The sequence below is a fragment of the Macaca mulatta genome, chromosome 3 (assembly GCF_049350105.2).
Source record: "Macaca mulatta isolate MMU2019108-1 chromosome 3, T2T-MMU8v2.0, whole genome shotgun sequence".
NCBI lineage: Eukaryota > Metazoa > Chordata > Mammalia > Primates > Cercopithecidae > Macaca > Macaca mulatta.
This window is the reverse complement of record NC_133408.1, coordinates 49,549,180-49,567,210: the sequence shown is the minus strand read 5'-3', so window position 1 is coordinate 49,567,210 and position 18,031 is coordinate 49,549,180. Positions and strand designations below refer to the sequence as shown.

Below are 18,031 nucleotides of genomic sequence, written 5' to 3'. Positions count from 1 at the left end.
AAGTTTTTGGGACAAGGTTGCCCAGGCTGGAATGTAGTGGTCAGAGCTCACTGCAGCCTTGACTTTCTAGGTTCAAGTGATCCTCATCCATCAGCCTCCTGAGTAGCTGGGACTACAGGGACTGGCTGGGACTACAGCACACCATCGCGCCTGGCTAATTTTATTTTTTGTAGAGACAGGGTCTTACTGTGTTGCCCAGGCTGGTCTCGAACTCCTGGGCTCAAGCAATCCTCCCACCTCCTAAAGTGCTGGGATGACAGGTGTGAGCCACCAGGCCTGACTCTAGGCTGCAGGAATTCTGAGGAATGGCCCCCCTGCAGCTCAGTTCAGAACCTACTGCTATGAACCATGCTCTCAGAGGATCTGCCTGGGAAGGGGAGAGACCCTGTCCCAGATCACACAGCCACTCTTGGCAGGGCAGGCGGCTCCTCCAGCCTGGGCTGCAGGGCAGGTGAAGAGGTGGCTGGAGACAGAGGCTCAGGCCTGTCTGGGGAGGGGACGGGTAGGCGCAGGGACTCACCATGCTGAGGGTGGCCTTGTCCCAGGGACTCAGGCTCAGGTACTTCCTCTGCCGCTCCTGTACAGGGAGGGACAATCAGGAAAGAACCCCAGAGGACCTCACAGACCCTGGCTTGTGGCAGAGAGCGGGGCCTGGCCAGCCACAGGCCACCCTGTCTCGCTGTTCTTGCAGACCTCCAGGGGGCTGCCGGGGTGCTGCCGTCGACTCAGTGTCGACAGGTGCACAGTCGACTCAGTGTGACATTCTGGACTCCCCTGACATCTGTGAGAGCCCCTCCCCGCCTCTGCAGCCGCCCATTCTGCCCACGGGAAAGTTTTCCACGGGCAGAGCTTCTGCAGTCTGGGTGGGGGAGGGGAGTTGTAGGGTGGGGTCCCCACCATGGATCGCCCGACTCTGGGAGCTGTAACTGGCTCTTCCTTGTCTGCCTGTCCCCCAAATACACTGCAGGTTAACCCAGCCACTGCCACACACCCTCAGGTAGCCATCGGCAGGTGTTCCTGAATGGGCGCTGGGCCCACACTGCACCGAAGCGGTGGGGAGGCTGTCTTGGGGGGGCTCCTGGCCTGAGGGGCCAGGCTGTGCAGGGCTGGTGTGGCAGGGCTTGCCGAGAGCACCCAGACGAGGGCAGCTGGAGGGGGGCCAGGGAAGGCCGAGTGCTCAGGGATGGGGGCCAGGTGATGGGGGGACCCCTGGACTTCCCTGGGCTGATGCCCCTTCCCTCCCCTGCCCAGGCTGGGCTCACGAACCCGCTTGCTGAAGGAGGAAAAGGGATCCAGGCGCTCCTCGTACTGGGACGAGTACCGCAGCTCCGTGTCATCACTGCTGCTGCCCTGCACAGACCGGGAGGGGAAGAGACCCAGTCAGTGCCCTGGGGCCCAGTGGGAAGGGCAGGAGCCCAGGGGAGCCTCAGTTTCCTCATCTGCAAAAAGGGAGGTAGGGGAGGGAGCCCTAGATCCCAGAGGTGGGAGGAGAGGGTGCTGGGTTGACAACGTGAATGTGGCAGGTGCCTCCTGCCATAGGCGCATGGAGCTACCCATGGGGTCAGGGCCACAGCGCCTCTGGGCACGGATGGGGAACTGAGGCCCAGGCAGGACCGGGCGCAGGTGCAGGAAGGTGGATCTGCTGGGAGTGTGGGGGTAGTCATGGGGGCAGGCAGGCACCTGGGAGAGGAGACTCCCGCCTCCTCAGCTGGCCACCCAGAGCCAGGCTGGTTTGCAGGGTCTGAGTGCCCTCTGGTGGCCGAGGAGTGGCTCTGATGGGTGGGGACAGGGCTGGTGGCTGCTGGGCCCCAAAGGGAGAGGGAGAGGTGAATCCCTGCCTTACTATGCCCCATGCTCTCCTGTTACTCATAGAAAGGGTTTCCTGGCACGGGCTGGGGGGCTGCAAGAAGCCACGCACAGGCCTCCCTAGCCCAGAAGAACTCGGCAAGTGAGTTTTTGATCCACGCTCTTCGTTGCTTTTTGGAGTGTGTACCAAGTTCTGTTTACATTTTTTATTATTGCTTGCTTGCTTGCTTATTTATTTATTTATTTATTTATTTATTTAAGACAGAGTTTAGCTCTGTTGCCCAGGCTGGAGTGCAATGGCATGATCTTGGCTCACTGCAACCTCCACCTCTCAGGTTCAAGCGATTCTCCTGTCTTAGCTGTCTGAGTAGCTGAGATTACAGGTGCATGACACCACACCCAGCTAATTTTTGTAGTTTTAGTAGAGATGGGGTTTCACTGTGTTGGCCAGGCTGGTCTGGAACTCCTGACCTCAAGTGATCTGCTCGCCTCAGCCTCCCAAACTGCTGAGATTACGGGGATGAGCCACCATGCCTGGCCTATTTATATTTATTTTTTGGAGGCAGGGTCTTGCTCTGTCACCTGGGCTGGAGTGCAGTGGCTGGATCTCAGCTGACTGCAGCCTCTATCTCCTGGGCTCACGTGATCCTCCCACCTCAGCCTCCTGAGTAGCGGGGACCACAGGCATGTGCCAAGATGCCTGGCTAATTTTTGTATTTTTAGTAGAGATGGGGTTTCCCTATGTTGGCCAGGCTGGTCTCAAACTCCACCCCTCTCGGCCTCCCACAGTGCTGGGATTACAGGCATGAGCCACTGTGCCCTGCCTTTCTGGCTAGTTTTTTTTTTTTTTTGAGACGGAGTTTTGCTGTTGTTGCCCAGGCTGGAGTGCAGTGGCGGTGCGATCTTGGCTCACTGCAACCTCCACCTCCCGGGTTCCAGCGATTCTCCTGCCTCAGCCTCCTGAGTAGCTGGGACTACGGGCGTGCGCCACCATGCCTGGCTATTTTTTTTTTTAATTTTTAGTAGAGACGGGGTTTCACTGTGTTGGCCAGGCTGGTCTCGAACTTCTAAGCTCAGGCAATACTCCTGCCTCAGCCTCCCACAGTGCTGGGATGACAGGCATGAGGCACCATGCCTGGCCCTTCTGGTCAGTTTTTATGATGAATCTGGACAGCGGCTCCACTCTACGGGCTTCTCCCAGCTTAGGGAGGGCAGCTAGCAGGCAGGTGGGTGGGTGGGTGGGTGGGGAGATGTCGGAAGGCCTCAGGGGGCCTCTGGGGCCCAGTGCTGCCCAGCAGGTCTTGGCCCCCGACCCTCCCACCTCCAGAGCCCTGATCGGCCTCTCTCCCTGCCTGGTCCACCTGAAGCTGAGGCCAGGGGAGGGCCCTCACCCGGCCAGGGTAGCTCTGCAGGAACTTGATCTTCTCAAAGAGCTTGATGTTGTCAGCGCGCAGGCTGTCCAGCTCGCTCTGCAGGGCCTGGAGGGTGTGCTGGGCCAGGCGGTTCTCCTGTGGGGGGAGGGGCAAAAAGAGGGGTGGGGGAGAGGCCTCCGTGCTGGCACAGGTGCTGCTCTGTCTACCTGGAGCAAAGCCCCTTCTGTGCCCACAGCCTTCTCCTTGACCTGCCTGACTCTGTAAAGCTGCCCCTTCCCCCACTGTAGCCCCACCCCAGGCAGAAGTCAGGGATCTTGGGTCAGATTTCTTCATATGTATTACGTTGATGCAAATGTAATCGTGGTTTTTGTCCTTAGAAGTAATGGCAAACACCATGATTACATTTGCATCAACCTTAATATATGACAGAGCAAGACCCTGTCTATATATTTTATTTCATTTTTTATTTTTATTATTGTTATTTTTTTGATACGGAGTTTCGCTATTGTTGCCCAGGCTGGAGCTCAATGATGTAATCAATCTCAGCTCACTGCAACCTCCGCCTCCTGGGTTCAAGCGATTCTCCTGCCTCAGCCTCCCAAGTAGTTGGGATTACAGGCGTGTGCCACCATGCTTGTGACAGGATTTTACCATTTTGGTCATGTTGGTCTCAAACTCTTGATCTCAGGTGATCCACTCACCTCTGCCTCCCAGAGCGTTGGGATTATAGGCATGAGCCACTGCGCCTGGCCCCTGTCTATATATTTTAGAGACAGGGTCTTGCTCTGTCACCCAGGCTAGAATAAAGTGGCATGACCAGAGCTCACTGCAGCCTCAGCCTTGTGACTCAAGCGATCCTCCCACCTCAGCCTCCCAGGTAGCTGGGACTATAGGCTCACACCACCATGCCCCGCTACTTTTTTATTTTTGCAGAGACGGGGTCTCACTGCGTTGCCCAGACTGGTCTCAGACTCCTGGGCTCAAGCAATCCTCCCACTTCAACCTCCCAAAGTGCTGGGATTACAGGCATGAGCCATGATGCCTGGTCAGATTTCTTCATACTTTTTTTTTTGTCATTGGTATTAGCCTTTTAAAGACTATTATTGAGATATAATACCCATAACATAAACATCAGCATTTCAAAGTGTACAGTTCAGTCATTTGTATTCACAATGTTATGCAACCATCCATCCCCACTACTTAATTCCAGAACATTTAAAATCACCCCAATAAGAAACCCCAAATCTGCCAGCAGTCACTCCCCATTTCCTCCTCGTCTATTGCCTGGCAATCGGCAGTCTCCTCTCTGTCTCATGGATTTACCTGTACTGGATGTTTCATATACATGGAATCACACACTATGTGGTTTTACTATTTGCCGATCTAAGGGCAAGGTGAAATGGAATCTCATGTTTCAATTTATTCAAATGCTTGAATAAGTGTTTCTTTCACACTATTCAAAATTCAAGCAGTGGCCAGCGCGGTGGCTCATGCCTATAACCCCAGCATTTTAGGAGGCTGAGGTGGGCAGATTACCTGAGGTCAGGAGTTCAAGACCAGCCTCGCCAACATGGAGAAATCCTGTCTCTACTAAAAATACAAAAATTAGCTGAGTGTGATGGCGGGCACCTGTAGTCCCAGCTAGCCGGAAGGCTGAGGCAGAAGAATCGCTTGAACCGGGGAGGTGGAGGTTGCAGTGAACGGGGATTGTGCCACCGCACTCCAGGCTGGGCAACACAGCAAGACTCCGTCTCAAAAAACAAAAACAAGGCCAGGTGCAGTGGCTCATGCCTGTAATTCCAGCTCTCAGAGAGGCAGAGGTGGGAGGATAGCTTGAGCCCAGGAGTTCGAGACCTGCCTGGGTAATATAGCGAGACTCTGTTCTCCACAAAAAGGAAGAAGAAGAAGAAAAAAAAGACAAAACAAAAACAAACACAACAAAAACTTGAGCAGTACAAAAAAGTATATGGCAGTATGGTGCTTCCTTTAAAAATGTTAAACATAGAATTACCATAGGATCCAGTAATTCTGCTTCTGGGTGGATACCCAGGTTCACGCCATTCTCCTGCTTCAGCCTCCCGAATAGCTGTGACCACAGGTGCTCGCTACCACGCCTGGCTAATTTTTTTTTTTTTTGAGACAGAGTCTTGCTCTGTCGCCCAGGCTGGAGTGCAGGGGTGTGATCTCAGCTCACTGCAAGCTCTGCCTCCCGGGTTCACACCATTCTCCTGCCTCAGCCTCCTGAGTAGCTGGGACTACAGGCAACCACGACCACGCCCAGCTAATTATTTTGTATTTTTAGTAGAGACGAGGTTTCACCATGTTGGTCAGGATGGTCTTGATCTCCTGACCTCGTGATCCACCCACCTCAGCCTCCCAAAGTGCTGGGATTACAGGCGTGAGCCACCGCGCCGGGCCAATTTTTTGTATTTTTAGTAGAGACAGGGTTTTACTGTGTTAGCCAGGATGGTCACCCTGCATTCTTGCAGCGCCACTGCCTGGCTTAAATCCTTCCTTGGTGCCCCTCCCTGCAGATTGAAGGCCACGCCTCCCAGCCTGGCAGGAGTGCACTCGTCTGGCGACTTGTTTCGTCTTGTTTCATGCAGCCCTGGAATGATCTATGCTCCCTTCTGGGTCACTGGGCCCCCTGTCTCCTCTACTGTGAGTGTCTGAGTCTTCTTTCAAAGCCCGGTGTGGCATGACCTCCTCCAGGAAGCCCTCCCTGACTGCACAGAACAAATCTCTTCCCCATGAGGTTTACAGTCTGTGCTGTATCTCTCTCCTGAAAGCCTGTGTGTTCCCCCACTGTGTCCTTGGGCCCAAGGAGCATCGGGGAGAGAAGGATGTGACTCACGGCCTCAAGCTCCTGGTTCCGGGCACGGAAGCGCTCCCTCTGACTGGAGATGATGGAAAGCAGTGAATCCACCTGGCCCTCTGGGAGGGCGCCGCTGGCTGGTGCCGCAGGTCCTAGTAGGTAGAGGAGGGTGTCTTGGGGTGGCAGGAGGCGGAACCCAGCAGGGGGCCCTTTGGGGTGGGTCCCCCAGCCCTGGGGGATTTCTGGCCAAATGCCATGGGGTAGAAGTCACATGGTATCTGACCCCCTGGTGCTGGGCATGTCGGGGAAGGGGAGGGGACAGCCAGGGGAACCGGGGAGCGTGAGAATGGATGGCAGGGGCTGGCCTGACAATAGGAACCCTGGAGAAGGGCCCAGTTCCCCTGTCTGCTCTGTGAGAGGGCCAGGCCCAGAACTCCCCTCCCGGTCACTCTGTGCTTGAATCTGAGACCCTTGCAGCTGTCAGACTAGGCCTATAGCCCCTGGGGAAGCAAAGGGGCAGGAGGGGAACTGGGGACGCATGGGCACACCCCCAGTATTCTGGTCCAGCAGCCTCAGGTTCTGTCCTCAATACCTAAGGAGGCTGCCTTCCCCCCACCCCATGGACCTCCAGCTGCACTTCAGCAGTGAGGCCTGGCTGACCACCACTCACCAGCCCTTCACAGGCCACTGGCAGGGCTGAAGGGTCAGGACCCCAAGATGGGGGGTGTCAGGCTAAGATCCAGAAAGGCAGGTTGGGGGCTCATTCGCCTTTTTGTTTTTTAGCGACACGGTCTTGGTCTGTCGCCCGGGCTGGAGTACAGTGGCACCATCATAGCTCACTGCAGTCTCCAGTTCCTGGGTTCAGGCGATCCTCCCACCTCAGCTTCCAAAATAGCTGGGACTACAGGTGTGCGCCACCACACCTGGCCTTATCTGACCCTTCAAAGGTTGCTACTGCATTGCAGACATGGGGGCCTGACCTTCTTAGAGGAAGGGATTGATCTTTGGGGATCTGGGTTCTCAGGCAGTATCACCTGTCTCCTCTTCCCGCCTCCTCCCTCCTCCCATGGGTCAGGGCTCTGCTTACCGTAGAATAGGGCAGTGGCCTCTTTGATGGGCTCCGGAATCTTCTCCAGGCGGTGCTCGGCGGCACCCTGCAGGTGACAGGAAGAGATGAGGAGGTGCGTCCACACAGTGGGCATGGAATATTCCCTTTCAGCATGGCCAAGGCAAATGGCAGGGTGGCTGTGGCAAGGAGTGGGTGGGACCGTCCGGGGTGCAGGCTGGCTGCAGGAGGGCCCGGACCTGGGCACATGGCGTGGGCTACCAAAGAGACGGCTGGGCCCTGAGTCACTCCTGAGGCCAGAGTTCAGCAGCAGTGGGGCTCTCCTCGCGGCCACTCAGCTTTGACATGCATCAGACACCTGGCCTCCCTGGCCCTGCAACCAGCCTGCCTCATGACCTGGGGAAGCCCAGATTTCTCTCCCGGAGTCCCACTGTGGCCTCTATAGAAGGGGAGGTGGGTGAGGAGATGCCCTCCCTGGGCTCTTTATGCCCCAGCCTGCTGTGATCTCTGGGCTCCAGGTTCTTTAGCTGGGAGATGGGTACATGGTCCTGGCCTTGCCTCTGGCTCTGCTCTCAGGGCAATGCCTGAGAGGGGCCTCTGTGCTACTGCTAGGAAGTCCTGTGGCCTCTGCCCCATGGCCTGTCACCCCAAATCAGGGGCAGGGTGGTATTCATGGGAGTAAGAAGGGAGAACCCAATGGTTTTAGGTGACAGCCCTTCTGGGTTGTCACCAGCTGCCGGATACACAGGCTTATCTGGGAAGTCAGCGTTTGCAGAGGCTAAAATAACCCTGGGCAGGCAGCGAGGCTGGCATGGGGCAGGGGGGTGGGCTCACCTCGGCATCGGGCCGCTGGATGGACTGAATGATGCTTAGGTCCTGCTCCAGGCGGGCGATCAGCTCTCTCTGCTCAGTGGCTGTGGCCACAGCCTCAGTGACGCGGACCTGCAGCTCCGCACAGCGTCCTGTGGCCAAAGGAAGACATGGCCATCAGAGGGAGCCTGGTGGGACCCTTGGTGCCCTCCCCTGGTTCTGCCTCTCCAACCCATGGTCTGGAAGCAGGGCTGCCTGGATGCTGTGAGAGTGCTGGCTATTCCCTCCCAACTCACCTCTGCCTAGAAGACCCCGTTAGACCTAGGGTCTCCTCCAGGAAGCCCACCCTGACTATCAGAGGCACTCCTGGCCCCAAGCACTCTCTGGACTGTTGAAATACTCTGGGTAGGAGAAGGAACTCAGGTCAGGGATTAGGGGAAACCAGCGCAACGTGGCTCTGCCCACAGCCGTCTGGAGCGCCCTGGCCATCCCCTTTCCCTCTCTGGGCCTCACTTTGCTTGCCATGCAGGGGCAAGGAGGCTCAAGTTGCTTCCATAGCTGATGTTCTGAGATAATGTCCAGTGGGAAGCCGGGAGGTAGGAGAGGCAGAGAAAGCCGTGGGCGGTGCAGGGAGGATGCATAGGGTCCCACCTCTGGGTTGACAGCAGAGGTGCCTCATCCTGACCCCAACAGAGGCTCCAGCTGCAGTGGTGGGGGCCGCGTGGTCCCCAAGGAGTCCCCCGACCCACAGCCCTGTCCGTCTCTCCCTCCTCCAGGTGCCAGGGTCGTCTTTACAACAAAGCATCCAAACTGTGACTTTCCTGCCTGCAGGAGGGTGAGAGACATCGGGGAAGGGCCCCCAGACCCGAGCACGCATCTCCAGGCAGGACTTCAGTGACCCAGGAGCCAGGCAGCCCTGAGGGTGAGGTTTGGCCCTGTTTCTGGTTGACTGTGCGACTCAGGGCCACTGGATCCCCCTTTCTGGTCCCAAATGGTGACATGTAACATGGTGACAACAAACCTCATTTAGGGTGAGCTGTTGGGGCTGCAGAGAGGGAGCTGGAGGCCTGAGACCCAGGACGCTGTCCTTTGGGGTAGGCTGCACAGCCACCAGGGGGCACTGTGGCCTCAGAAATGCACAAAGGCTGCAGGCTGTGGGCAGTGCCAGGGAAATGGTGTGTGCGGCCGTCTCGGTGGACTTGTCCCTGACTGTGCAGCCCACTGACCGGCTGTCGTACCCGCCCTAGCTGAGCTCAGCATCCTGGGCCAGGATGGGGCAAGCCAGTCTCACCCCGACATGCTCCTGGGTTCCCTGCACACCAAGCCCTTATAGATGAGTGACAAAAGACGATTCACATTTTACAGTCAAAGAACAGAGGCTTTCCAACCTGGGACTAAACCCAAGGCATCCACCCCCAGCTCTGTCTAAGCCCTTGCCCACACCAGAGTCTCGCCTCATTCAGGCCCCGAAGGGATTTCTTATTTTATTTTATTTTTTTGAGACAGAGTCTCACTCAGTCACCCAGGCTGGAGTGCAGTGGCTCCATCTCGGCTCACTGCAACCTCTGCCTCCAAGGTTCAAGCAATTCTCCTGCCTCAGCCTCCTGAGTAGCTGGGATTACAGGCACCTGCCACCATGCCCGGCTAATTTTTGTATTTTTAGTAGAGAACGGATTTTGCCATGTTGTCCAGGTTGGTCTCGAACTCCCAACCTCAAGTGATCTGCCCGCCTCAACCTCCCAAAGTGTTGGGATTACAGGCGTGAGCCACCACGCCGGGCCTCCAAATGGATTTCTTCCTTCAGACATTCACTGGGCCCCTGGGTACCTGGCAGGAAGGTGGTGCCTGCGGAAGTGAGGAGGGGATGAGGGAAGAGGCAGGACCTGAGGGCAGGACCTGGCCTTGGAGGGAGGACTGTCAGGGGCAGGGTTGGGGCTGGCCGTGGGTCACCTGCAGGGACTTTAAGGAGACCCCAAATGGAGGGGTCCAGACAGACGACAAATGACATGCCCTCCTGGCCTGGGTGCAGAGTTCTTGGGCCCTGGCCTGTGGGATGGGATGGCAGAGCTGGCCACGCATGCTTAGGAGGGGAGGTGGACAGCAGCTATGAGATGTAGGGAGAGGAAACCACCAGAAAGATAATGGGGCCTTGGGTCACATTAATAGAGGTGAAGGGCCTAGACCAAGGGAGGGGATTCTTCAGTTTGGTCACAAACAAGAGCACATCCAAGAACTGTGCTGGGACTGATCCCATGGGGACAGACTCCTGGAATAAAAAGAGGGCATTAAGCCCCAACAAGGCTCAGGGAAGCCACATCCCACTTTAGGGATGAGGGCCTGGGGGACAGAGAGACAGGGCTGAGATGGGGAACCTTTGCAGAGGTGACTTTTGCCCCGCCAGAGTGAGGCCTCCTTGTCCTCCTTGTCCCTGGAGGTGTGGCCTGGCAAGAGGGGTGGATAAAAAGCGGCTGAGATGATTCCTTGCAATGCCTGTTTTATCTGCCCCCAGTCTGTGGCCACCTCAGTGTGGTCTTGGTCAGGTCCCAGGGCCTGCAGCTCCCAGCGCCGTCCGTAGGCACTGGGGAGATGATGGGGTGCGTGGGCCTGGTCCCTGTGCACTTGTTTCTGTGCCTGTTCCTGCAGGGGAGGGCACATGGTCCTGCTGTGCATGTATGCGACATTCTGTGCAGGTGTGAGCACCCTGGCTGCAAACCCTCTATCCTAGGCTGCCCCGGTTCCCAGCTGGTGGCCCGCTATCCTGGAAACGTCCCACGTGTTAAGCTGGCCTGGAGGCCTGGCCATTGGCGCTACTGCAGATGCTCTGGGCATTGGGTTAGCTCCTGAGGGGATCTCGGGGTGCACGGCTGAGTGGTTGGGGGAGGCCATCCCTGAAGAGGTGGCTTTGGGCAATAGGAGCACGGGCAGGAGAATTGGGGGATGGCTGCTTGTGAGGCAGAGAGAACAGGCTGGGTAAGACAGGGCAGCAGAGGCTGGCAGGCAGTGAGATTGGACGGAAGGCTCTGGGTAGAGGGGGTTGGATAAGGAACCGGAGGCTGCTGGGGACAGGATCTGGACACTGTCCCAGAGACCAGCTGGATCCCAGCAGCAACCAGAGCTGTGCTTTGAAACTGTCACTCCACGCTGGGAGGACGCGAAGGCCAGGAGACTGACTGTGCGGGCTTCCCCGAGAGAGGGGCCTCAATTAGAGAAGGACAGGGCCTCACCAGCCATGGGAGGGCCCCCTGTCCCCCACCGGCTGCCTCGCCCTGCCTCCTCTGTTGGAGGCTGGAATGCGCAGGTGGGGACGTTGGGATCACATCCATGGTGGCCACTTGATGTCAAGTCCAGAACTGGGCTTGCATTCTGGCCCTGCCTTTTACGAATTTCACGACCTTCGGCAAGTTCTTCAACCTCTGGAGTGCAGAGCTCTGGGAGGCCGCAGAAGGAGCTGGAGAGAGAGCTGTGGACCCCATCGCTGTGCAGAACCCAGGTGGGGAGGCCCAGGCCTGGCCCTGTGTGGGGGAACGGGTGGGCAGCTGCCTGGCTTGGCTCCAGTATGCACAAAGGTGCTTGTGAACAGCTAAGGGCATGCGTGTGGTGGGGGTTGGACCTGTGGACCTCAGGCTGGAGATGCAAGTTGAGGAGATCTAGGGTCCTAACAGTCAGAGCTTGGAAGAGTTTGAGGGGCTTGGAAGAAGACAGGAAGATAAGGGAAAGTTTGGAACTTCTTAGAGACTGGTTCGATGGTTGTGACTAAATGCTGTAATGAGTTAAGACTTTGGGGCTGGGTGCAATGGCTCATGCCTGTAATCCCAGCACTTTGGGAGGCTGAGGCAGGCAGATCACCTGAGGTCGGGAGTTTGAGACCAGCCTGGCCAACATGGTGACACCCCATCTCTACTAAAAAAAAAAAAAAAAAAAAAAAAAAAAAAATTAGCCGGGCATGGTGGCGGGTGCCTGTAATCCCAGCTACTCGGGAGGCTGAGGCAGGAGAATCACTTGACCCCGGGAGGTGGAGGTTACAGTGAACTGAGATGGTGCCACTGCACTCCAGCCTGGGCAACAAGAGCAAAACTCCATCTCAAAAAAAAAAAAAAAAAAAAAGACTTTGGGGTACTGTTGGGAAGGCATGATTGTATTTTACAATGTGAGAAGGACATGAGATTTGGGCGAGGGGGGCAGGGGTGGAATGATAGAGTTTGGATATTCACCCCTGTCCACTTCTCATGCTGAAGTGTAATCAAGCCAGGTGCAGTGGCTCTTGCCTGTAATTCCAGCACTTTGGGAGGCTGAGGATGGAGGATCACTGGAGCCCAGGAATTCGAGACCAGTCTGGGTAACATGCAAAAACCCCGTCTCTACAAAATACAACCCACAAAAAAATTAACTGGGTGTGGTGCTGTAGCTGTAGTCCCAGCTACTAGGAGGCTGAGATAGGAGGATCACCTGAGCCCAGGAGGCAGAGGTTGCAGTGAGCATGATCACGCCACTGCACTCTTGCTTGGGTGACAGAGTGAGACCCTGTCTCAAAAAAGAAAAAAAGTAATTAATCCCCAGTGTTGGATGTGGGGCCTGGTGGGGGGTGTTTGGGGGACGGGGTGGGTCCCTCCTGGCGCAGTGCCGTCTCTGGGATAGGGATCTGGTTGTTTAAGGAGCGTGGCACCTCCCCTACCCCCATTCTCTGTCTCTTCCTCCTGGCCTCCCCATGTCTCACGCCTGCTCCCACTTTGCCTTCTGCCATGAGTAAAGGCTCCATCACCTTCCCAGAAGCCAAACTGATGCCAGTGCCACGCTTCTGGTACAGTCTGCAGAACCACGAGCCAACGAAACCTCTTTTCTTGATAAATTACCCAGCCTCAGGTATTTCTCTACCGCAATGCAAGAATGGCTAATACAGAAAATCAGGGGTGGTGGACAAGTCCTGAGAAAGTGCTGCCATGAGTGTGGCCAGAGCCTCAGGGGGTGACCCATGAAGGGGGTCCCGCAAAGACCCTGAGAAGAGGCGGCAGGAGGCAGGGGAGACACCAGGAGGATGCATGTGAAGGCACCAATATGAGGCAGGAGGGTCAATGAATACGGAGGGTCAGGAGGTCAGAAGCTACAGAGAGGCTGAATAAGGCGAGGGCATCGTCGTCGGGGTGGTGGGGGTGTGCAGGGCTGCAAGGCACAGCCCGATGGGCAGAACTGGTGGAAGGGGGGTAACGTGGGCCCCAGAGGGGATCTTGAGAAGCATGGAGTGTGTGGAATGGACGATCGGCAACCCGGAAACCCAGGAGAGAGGGACATACTTTGTTTAGGGGAGAGAGGGATGACAGGTGATGGGTGGATAAGTGAGCGTAAGACAGGGAAACGGGCTCAGAAAAGGAGTCTGTGGGGCAAGGACCCAACACGGTCCCCTTCCCCTCAGGAAAGACTAGGACCTCATCCTTCTGAGAACCCGGAAAGACAGCCTAGAGAGGGCACCTCACAGAGAGGAGGAGGGAATCAAAGCGTCTTTAAGGTCAAGACGTCAGGAAGGCCGGCGCTGTGGCTCACGGCTGGAATCTAGCACTTCCGGAGGCAGAGGTGGGAGCGTCGCTGGAGCTCAGGTGTTTGAGACCAGCCTGGGCAACATGGCAAAACGTCATCTCTACAGAAAAATACAAAAATTAGACAGGCATTGTGGTGTGCACCTGTGGTTCCAGCTACTCAGGAGGCTAAGGCGGGAGGATTGCTTGAGTCCAGGAGTTCGAGGCTGCAGAGAGCTGATTGCACCACTGCACTCCAGGCTGGGCGATAGAGCAAGACCCTGTCCCCCTCTGCCCCATGCCTAAAAAAAAGTCTAGGCATGATTTCTGATTGCAAAAGGATTGAACACAGAGATTTATCATAGCAAGGCCAGCGGCGTTGTACCTACAGTTTTCCTGAAGTTGCCGGGGGCCCCTGTCTTTTTTTTATTTTTTTTGAGACGGAGTTTCACTCTTGTCACCTAGGCTAGAGTGCAATGGTATGATGTCGGCTCACTGCAACCTCTGTCTCCCAGGTTCAAGCGATTCTCCTGCCTCAGCCTCTCAGGCATGCGCCACCATGCCTAGCTAATTTTTGTATTTTTAGTAGAGACAGGGTTTCGTCATGTTGGCCAGGCTGTTCTCGAACTCCTGACCTCAGGTGATCCACCCGCCTCGGCCTCCCAAAGTGCTGGGATTACAGGCATGAACCACCACGCCCGGCCGCCCCTGTCTTATTAAATCACTTGCAGGCCAGGTAGGAATGGTGGAGACGCTTGGTGCACATGGTATCCTCTGCTAGGAGGACACTGAGGGAGGCCAAGCTGCTGCCTCATCCACCCCTCCCTGCCTCTGCACCTGTAGATCCTGCAGGTAACCACAGGTGACCGCGGAGCCCCCCAGCCAGCTCCCCATGCCTGCAGGTGCTGGCCCCTCACCCCTACGCAATGGGGTCTCCAGCAATGCCACCCTCTCCTGCAGCACCAGCTCTTGCTTCTCTCTTCTACATGCATGCAAGCATGTTCTCCTAGCAGGCATGTACACATGCACACATGCCCCTTCCCTTGACCCCACTTCGGCAAAACTCCTTGAAGAAGCTGTCTTCTCAAGCATCTAATTCCACTCCTCCAATTCCTCAAGCCCTTCCCATCAGACTCTGCTGCCCCCCCACGCCGACTGTCCTTGCCAAGGTCCCTAATGACCTCCGCACATTGCCACGTCCTTGTTTTTCAACTCTCATCTGAGCTGCTGTGTTAGCAGCTATTTCCAGGTCACCGACCCTCCTGGGCCTCCTCCCCCGGCTGGATGCTCTGTCCCTGTTTCCTTGACTGGTCCTTGCCCTCCCTGCTAAGCTTCTTGCTGCTGCTGTACGGGGACTGTCCGCAGATGCCTCACTCTGCCTTCTCATCCGCTCTGGCCATGCGGGATGCCATTGACAAGCCGATGGCTCCCCAGTGTGGGACTCCAGTCCACGCCTTTCCTTGGATTTATCTTCTACTTGTTCTTCTACTGGAATTTCAACCTTTATGGGTCTGCATTTCAGCCTGATCCCTTCCTCCCCAAGTCTGCACTCCCCAAGCCCGAGTGTGGACCCCTGTAGCCCAGCGCCAGGAGGTGACATCTGCAGGGCTAGGCAGAGACCTCCTTCCCGGCCTGACCCAGCTCTCTGCCACCCTTCAGTGGCTCAGAACAAACCCCGGGAGGTAGCCCCACTCCTCTCCATCACTCCTGATGCTGAATCTAAAGTTTCTCTCTCTCTCCTTTTTTTTTTTTTTTGAGATGGAGTCTCACTCTGTTGCCCACGCTAGAGCGCAGTGGCGTGATCTCAACTCACTGCAACCTCCACCTCTTGCGTTCAAGAGATTCTCCTGAATCCATCAAGCCCGGCTAATTTTTGTGTTTTTAGTAGAAACGGGGTTTCACCATGTTGGTCAGGCTGGTCTCGAACTCCTGGCTTGAAATGACCCACCTGCCTCGGCCTCCCAAAGTGTTGGGATTACAGGTGTGAGCCACTGCGCCTGCCTTAAGTTTCATTTTTGGCTCTGCCTTCAAAATATCTCCAGAATCGGCCGGGCGCGGTGGCTCAAGCCTGTAATCCCAGCACTTTGGGAGGCCGAAACGGGCGGATCACGAGGTCAGGAGATGGAGACCATCCTGGCTAACATGGTGAAACCCCGTCTCTACTAAAAAATACAAAAAACTAGCCGGGCGAGGTGGTGGGCGCCTGTAGTCCCAGCTACTCGGGAGGCTGAGGCAGGAGAATGGCGTGAACCCGGGAGGGCGGAGCTTGCAGTGAGCTGAGATCCGGCCACTGCACTCCAGCCTGGGTGACAGAGCGAGACTTCGTCTCAAAAAGAAAAAAAAAAAAAATATCTCCAGAATCTAGTCCCTTTTTACCACAGCTGCCACCTAGTCTGAGTCATGACCACCTCTCATTGCGATGATGGCATCAGCCTCCCATTGGCCTCCCTCTGCCACCTATGATCCGGGCACCAAGCAGCAGCCAGAGAGAGCCTTTTAAAAAGTTGGTCGGGTGCAATTGGCTCATGCCTGTAATCCCAGGACTTTGGGAGGCTGAGGCAGGAAGATTGCTTGAGTCCAGGAGTTTGAGACCAGCCTGGGCAACATAGCCAGATTGTCTCTATAAAAAATAAAAATATTAGCCGTGTGTGGTGGTGCATGCCTGTCCCTGCTACTTGGGAGGCTGAGGCAGGAGGATTGCTTGAGCCCAGGAACTCGAGGCTGCAGTGAGCAATGATCGTGCCAGTGCCCTCCAGCCTGGGCAACAGAGTGAGACCCTGTCTCTTAAAAAAAAAAATAGTGACTAATCCCAGCACTTTGGGAGGCTGAGATGGGCGGATCATGAGGTCAGGAGATCGAGACCATCCTGGCTAACATGGTGAAACCCCATCTGTACTAAAAAAATACAAAAAACTAGCCGGGCGAGGTGGCAGGTGCCTGTAGTCCTAGCTACTCTGGAGGCTGAGGCAGGAGAATGGCGTAAACCCGGGAGGCGGAGCTTGCAGTGAGCTGAGATCCGGCCACTGCACTCCAGCCTGGGCGACAGAGCGAGACTCCGTCTCAAAAAAAAAAAAAAAAAAGAAATAGTGACTAGGTCAGACGTGGTGGCTCACGCCTGTAATCCCAGCACTTTGGGAGGCTGAGGCAGGCGGATCACAAGGTCAGGAGATCGAGACCATCCTGGCTAACACGGTGAAGCCCTGTCTCTACTAAAAATACAAAAAAATTAGCCGGGCGTGGTGGTGGGCACCTGTAGTCCCAGCTACTTGGGAAGCTGAGGCAGGAGAATGGCATGAATCCGGGAGGCAGAGCTTGCAGTGAGCTGAGATTGCGCCGCTGCACTCCAGCCTGGGCGACAGAGCAAGACTATGTCTCAAAAAAAAAAAAAAAAAAAAAAAAAAAATTGTGACCTTGTAAGCTGCAATGGTTGCAAACAGCACCCTCCTCAGTAAAGTACATAGTCTGTTTCTTTCTTTTTCTTTCTTTTTAAAATTTGAGACAGATTTTTGCTCTTGTCGCCTAAGCTGTAGTACAGTGGCGTAATTTTGGCTCACTGCAAACTCTGCCTCCCGGGTTCAAGCGATTCTCCTGCCTCAGCCTCCTGAGTAGCTGAGATTACAGGCACCCACTACCATGCCTGGCTAACTTTTTTGTATTTTTAGTAGAGATAGGGTTTCGCCATGTTGGCCAGGCTGGTCTTGAACTCCTGACCTCAGGTGATCCACCCACCTTGGCCTCCCAAAGTGCTGGGATTACAGGCGTGAGCCCCCACGCCCGGCCACACAGTCTGTTTCTTATATGGGTTGCCCTAAGGAACCTTGGAGACATTTCTTTCCACTGGACATTTGTGTCTCTGACCTCGTGCTGTCTCTCGTCTAGACACCAGGCAAGTATTCGGGGTGCCCTTGGAAAGCCCCGGGATGTGACAGCCAGGGTTCACGTTGGCCAGGTCATCATGTCTATCTGTACCAACAGCAGAACCATGAGCATGTGATTGAGGTCATACGTGGGGCCAAGTCCAAGTTCCCTGGCTGCCAGAAGATCTAGAGCACAAAGCAGCGGGCCTTGATCAGGTTCAATGCGGATGAAGCTGATCCCACATGGTGGCTGAGAAGCGGCTCCCTCATCTGGCATGGCTGGGGGTCAAACGCAGCCCCAGTCGCGGCCTCCCGGGTGAGTGTTGGCCCCTGTGCTTCTGAGGGCTTCCCCTGTGCAGACCCCTCCTTACTCATGCCTACCAATAATAAATCCTACTTCCTGTTTCCCCACCAGAGCCAGGACCCTCTGTTCAAACCCTCCAATAGCCCCCAGTTGACTCAGAGTAAAAGCCAAAGACTCTGCAATGGCCGACAAGGCCCCCATGCTCCGCCTCTCCCTGGTCTCTCTGACCTCACCGCTTCCCACTCTTCCTCCTGGTCACGGTGCTGCGGCCATGCTGGTCTCCAGACACGTTTGCACCACGAGACCTTTGAACTGGCGGTTCCCACTGCCTAGAACGTCCTTCCCTCTCACATCTGCAGGGCTCATTCCCTCACCTCTGCCACGACTGTTTAGAAGTTAACTTCTGTCTGGGATCGGTGGCTCATGCCTGTAATCCCAGCACTTAGGGAGGCCCAGGTGGGAGGATTGCTGGAAGCCAGGAGTTTGAGACCAG

At 55.8% G+C, this 18,031-nt stretch overlaps 1 protein-coding gene across 5 annotated transcripts in view; it reads right to left on the bottom strand.

The window, feature by feature from the left end:
* The window catches only part of CUX1 (cut like homeobox 1), a 472,306-nt gene that overhangs the window by 2,605 nt on the left and 451,670 nt on the right, over positions 1-18,031 (bottom strand). For all 5 annotated transcript variants that reach the window (NM_001261815.2, XM_028844758.2, XM_077994468.1 and 2 more), the window contains 6 exon segments: positions 521-577; positions 1,267-1,350; positions 3,198-3,314; positions 6,034-6,146; positions 7,082-7,148; positions 7,895-8,022. In NM_001261815.2, the coding sequence (NP_001248744.2) occupies positions 521-577; positions 1,267-1,350; positions 3,198-3,314; positions 6,034-6,146; positions 7,082-7,148; positions 7,895-8,022 (566 nt within the window).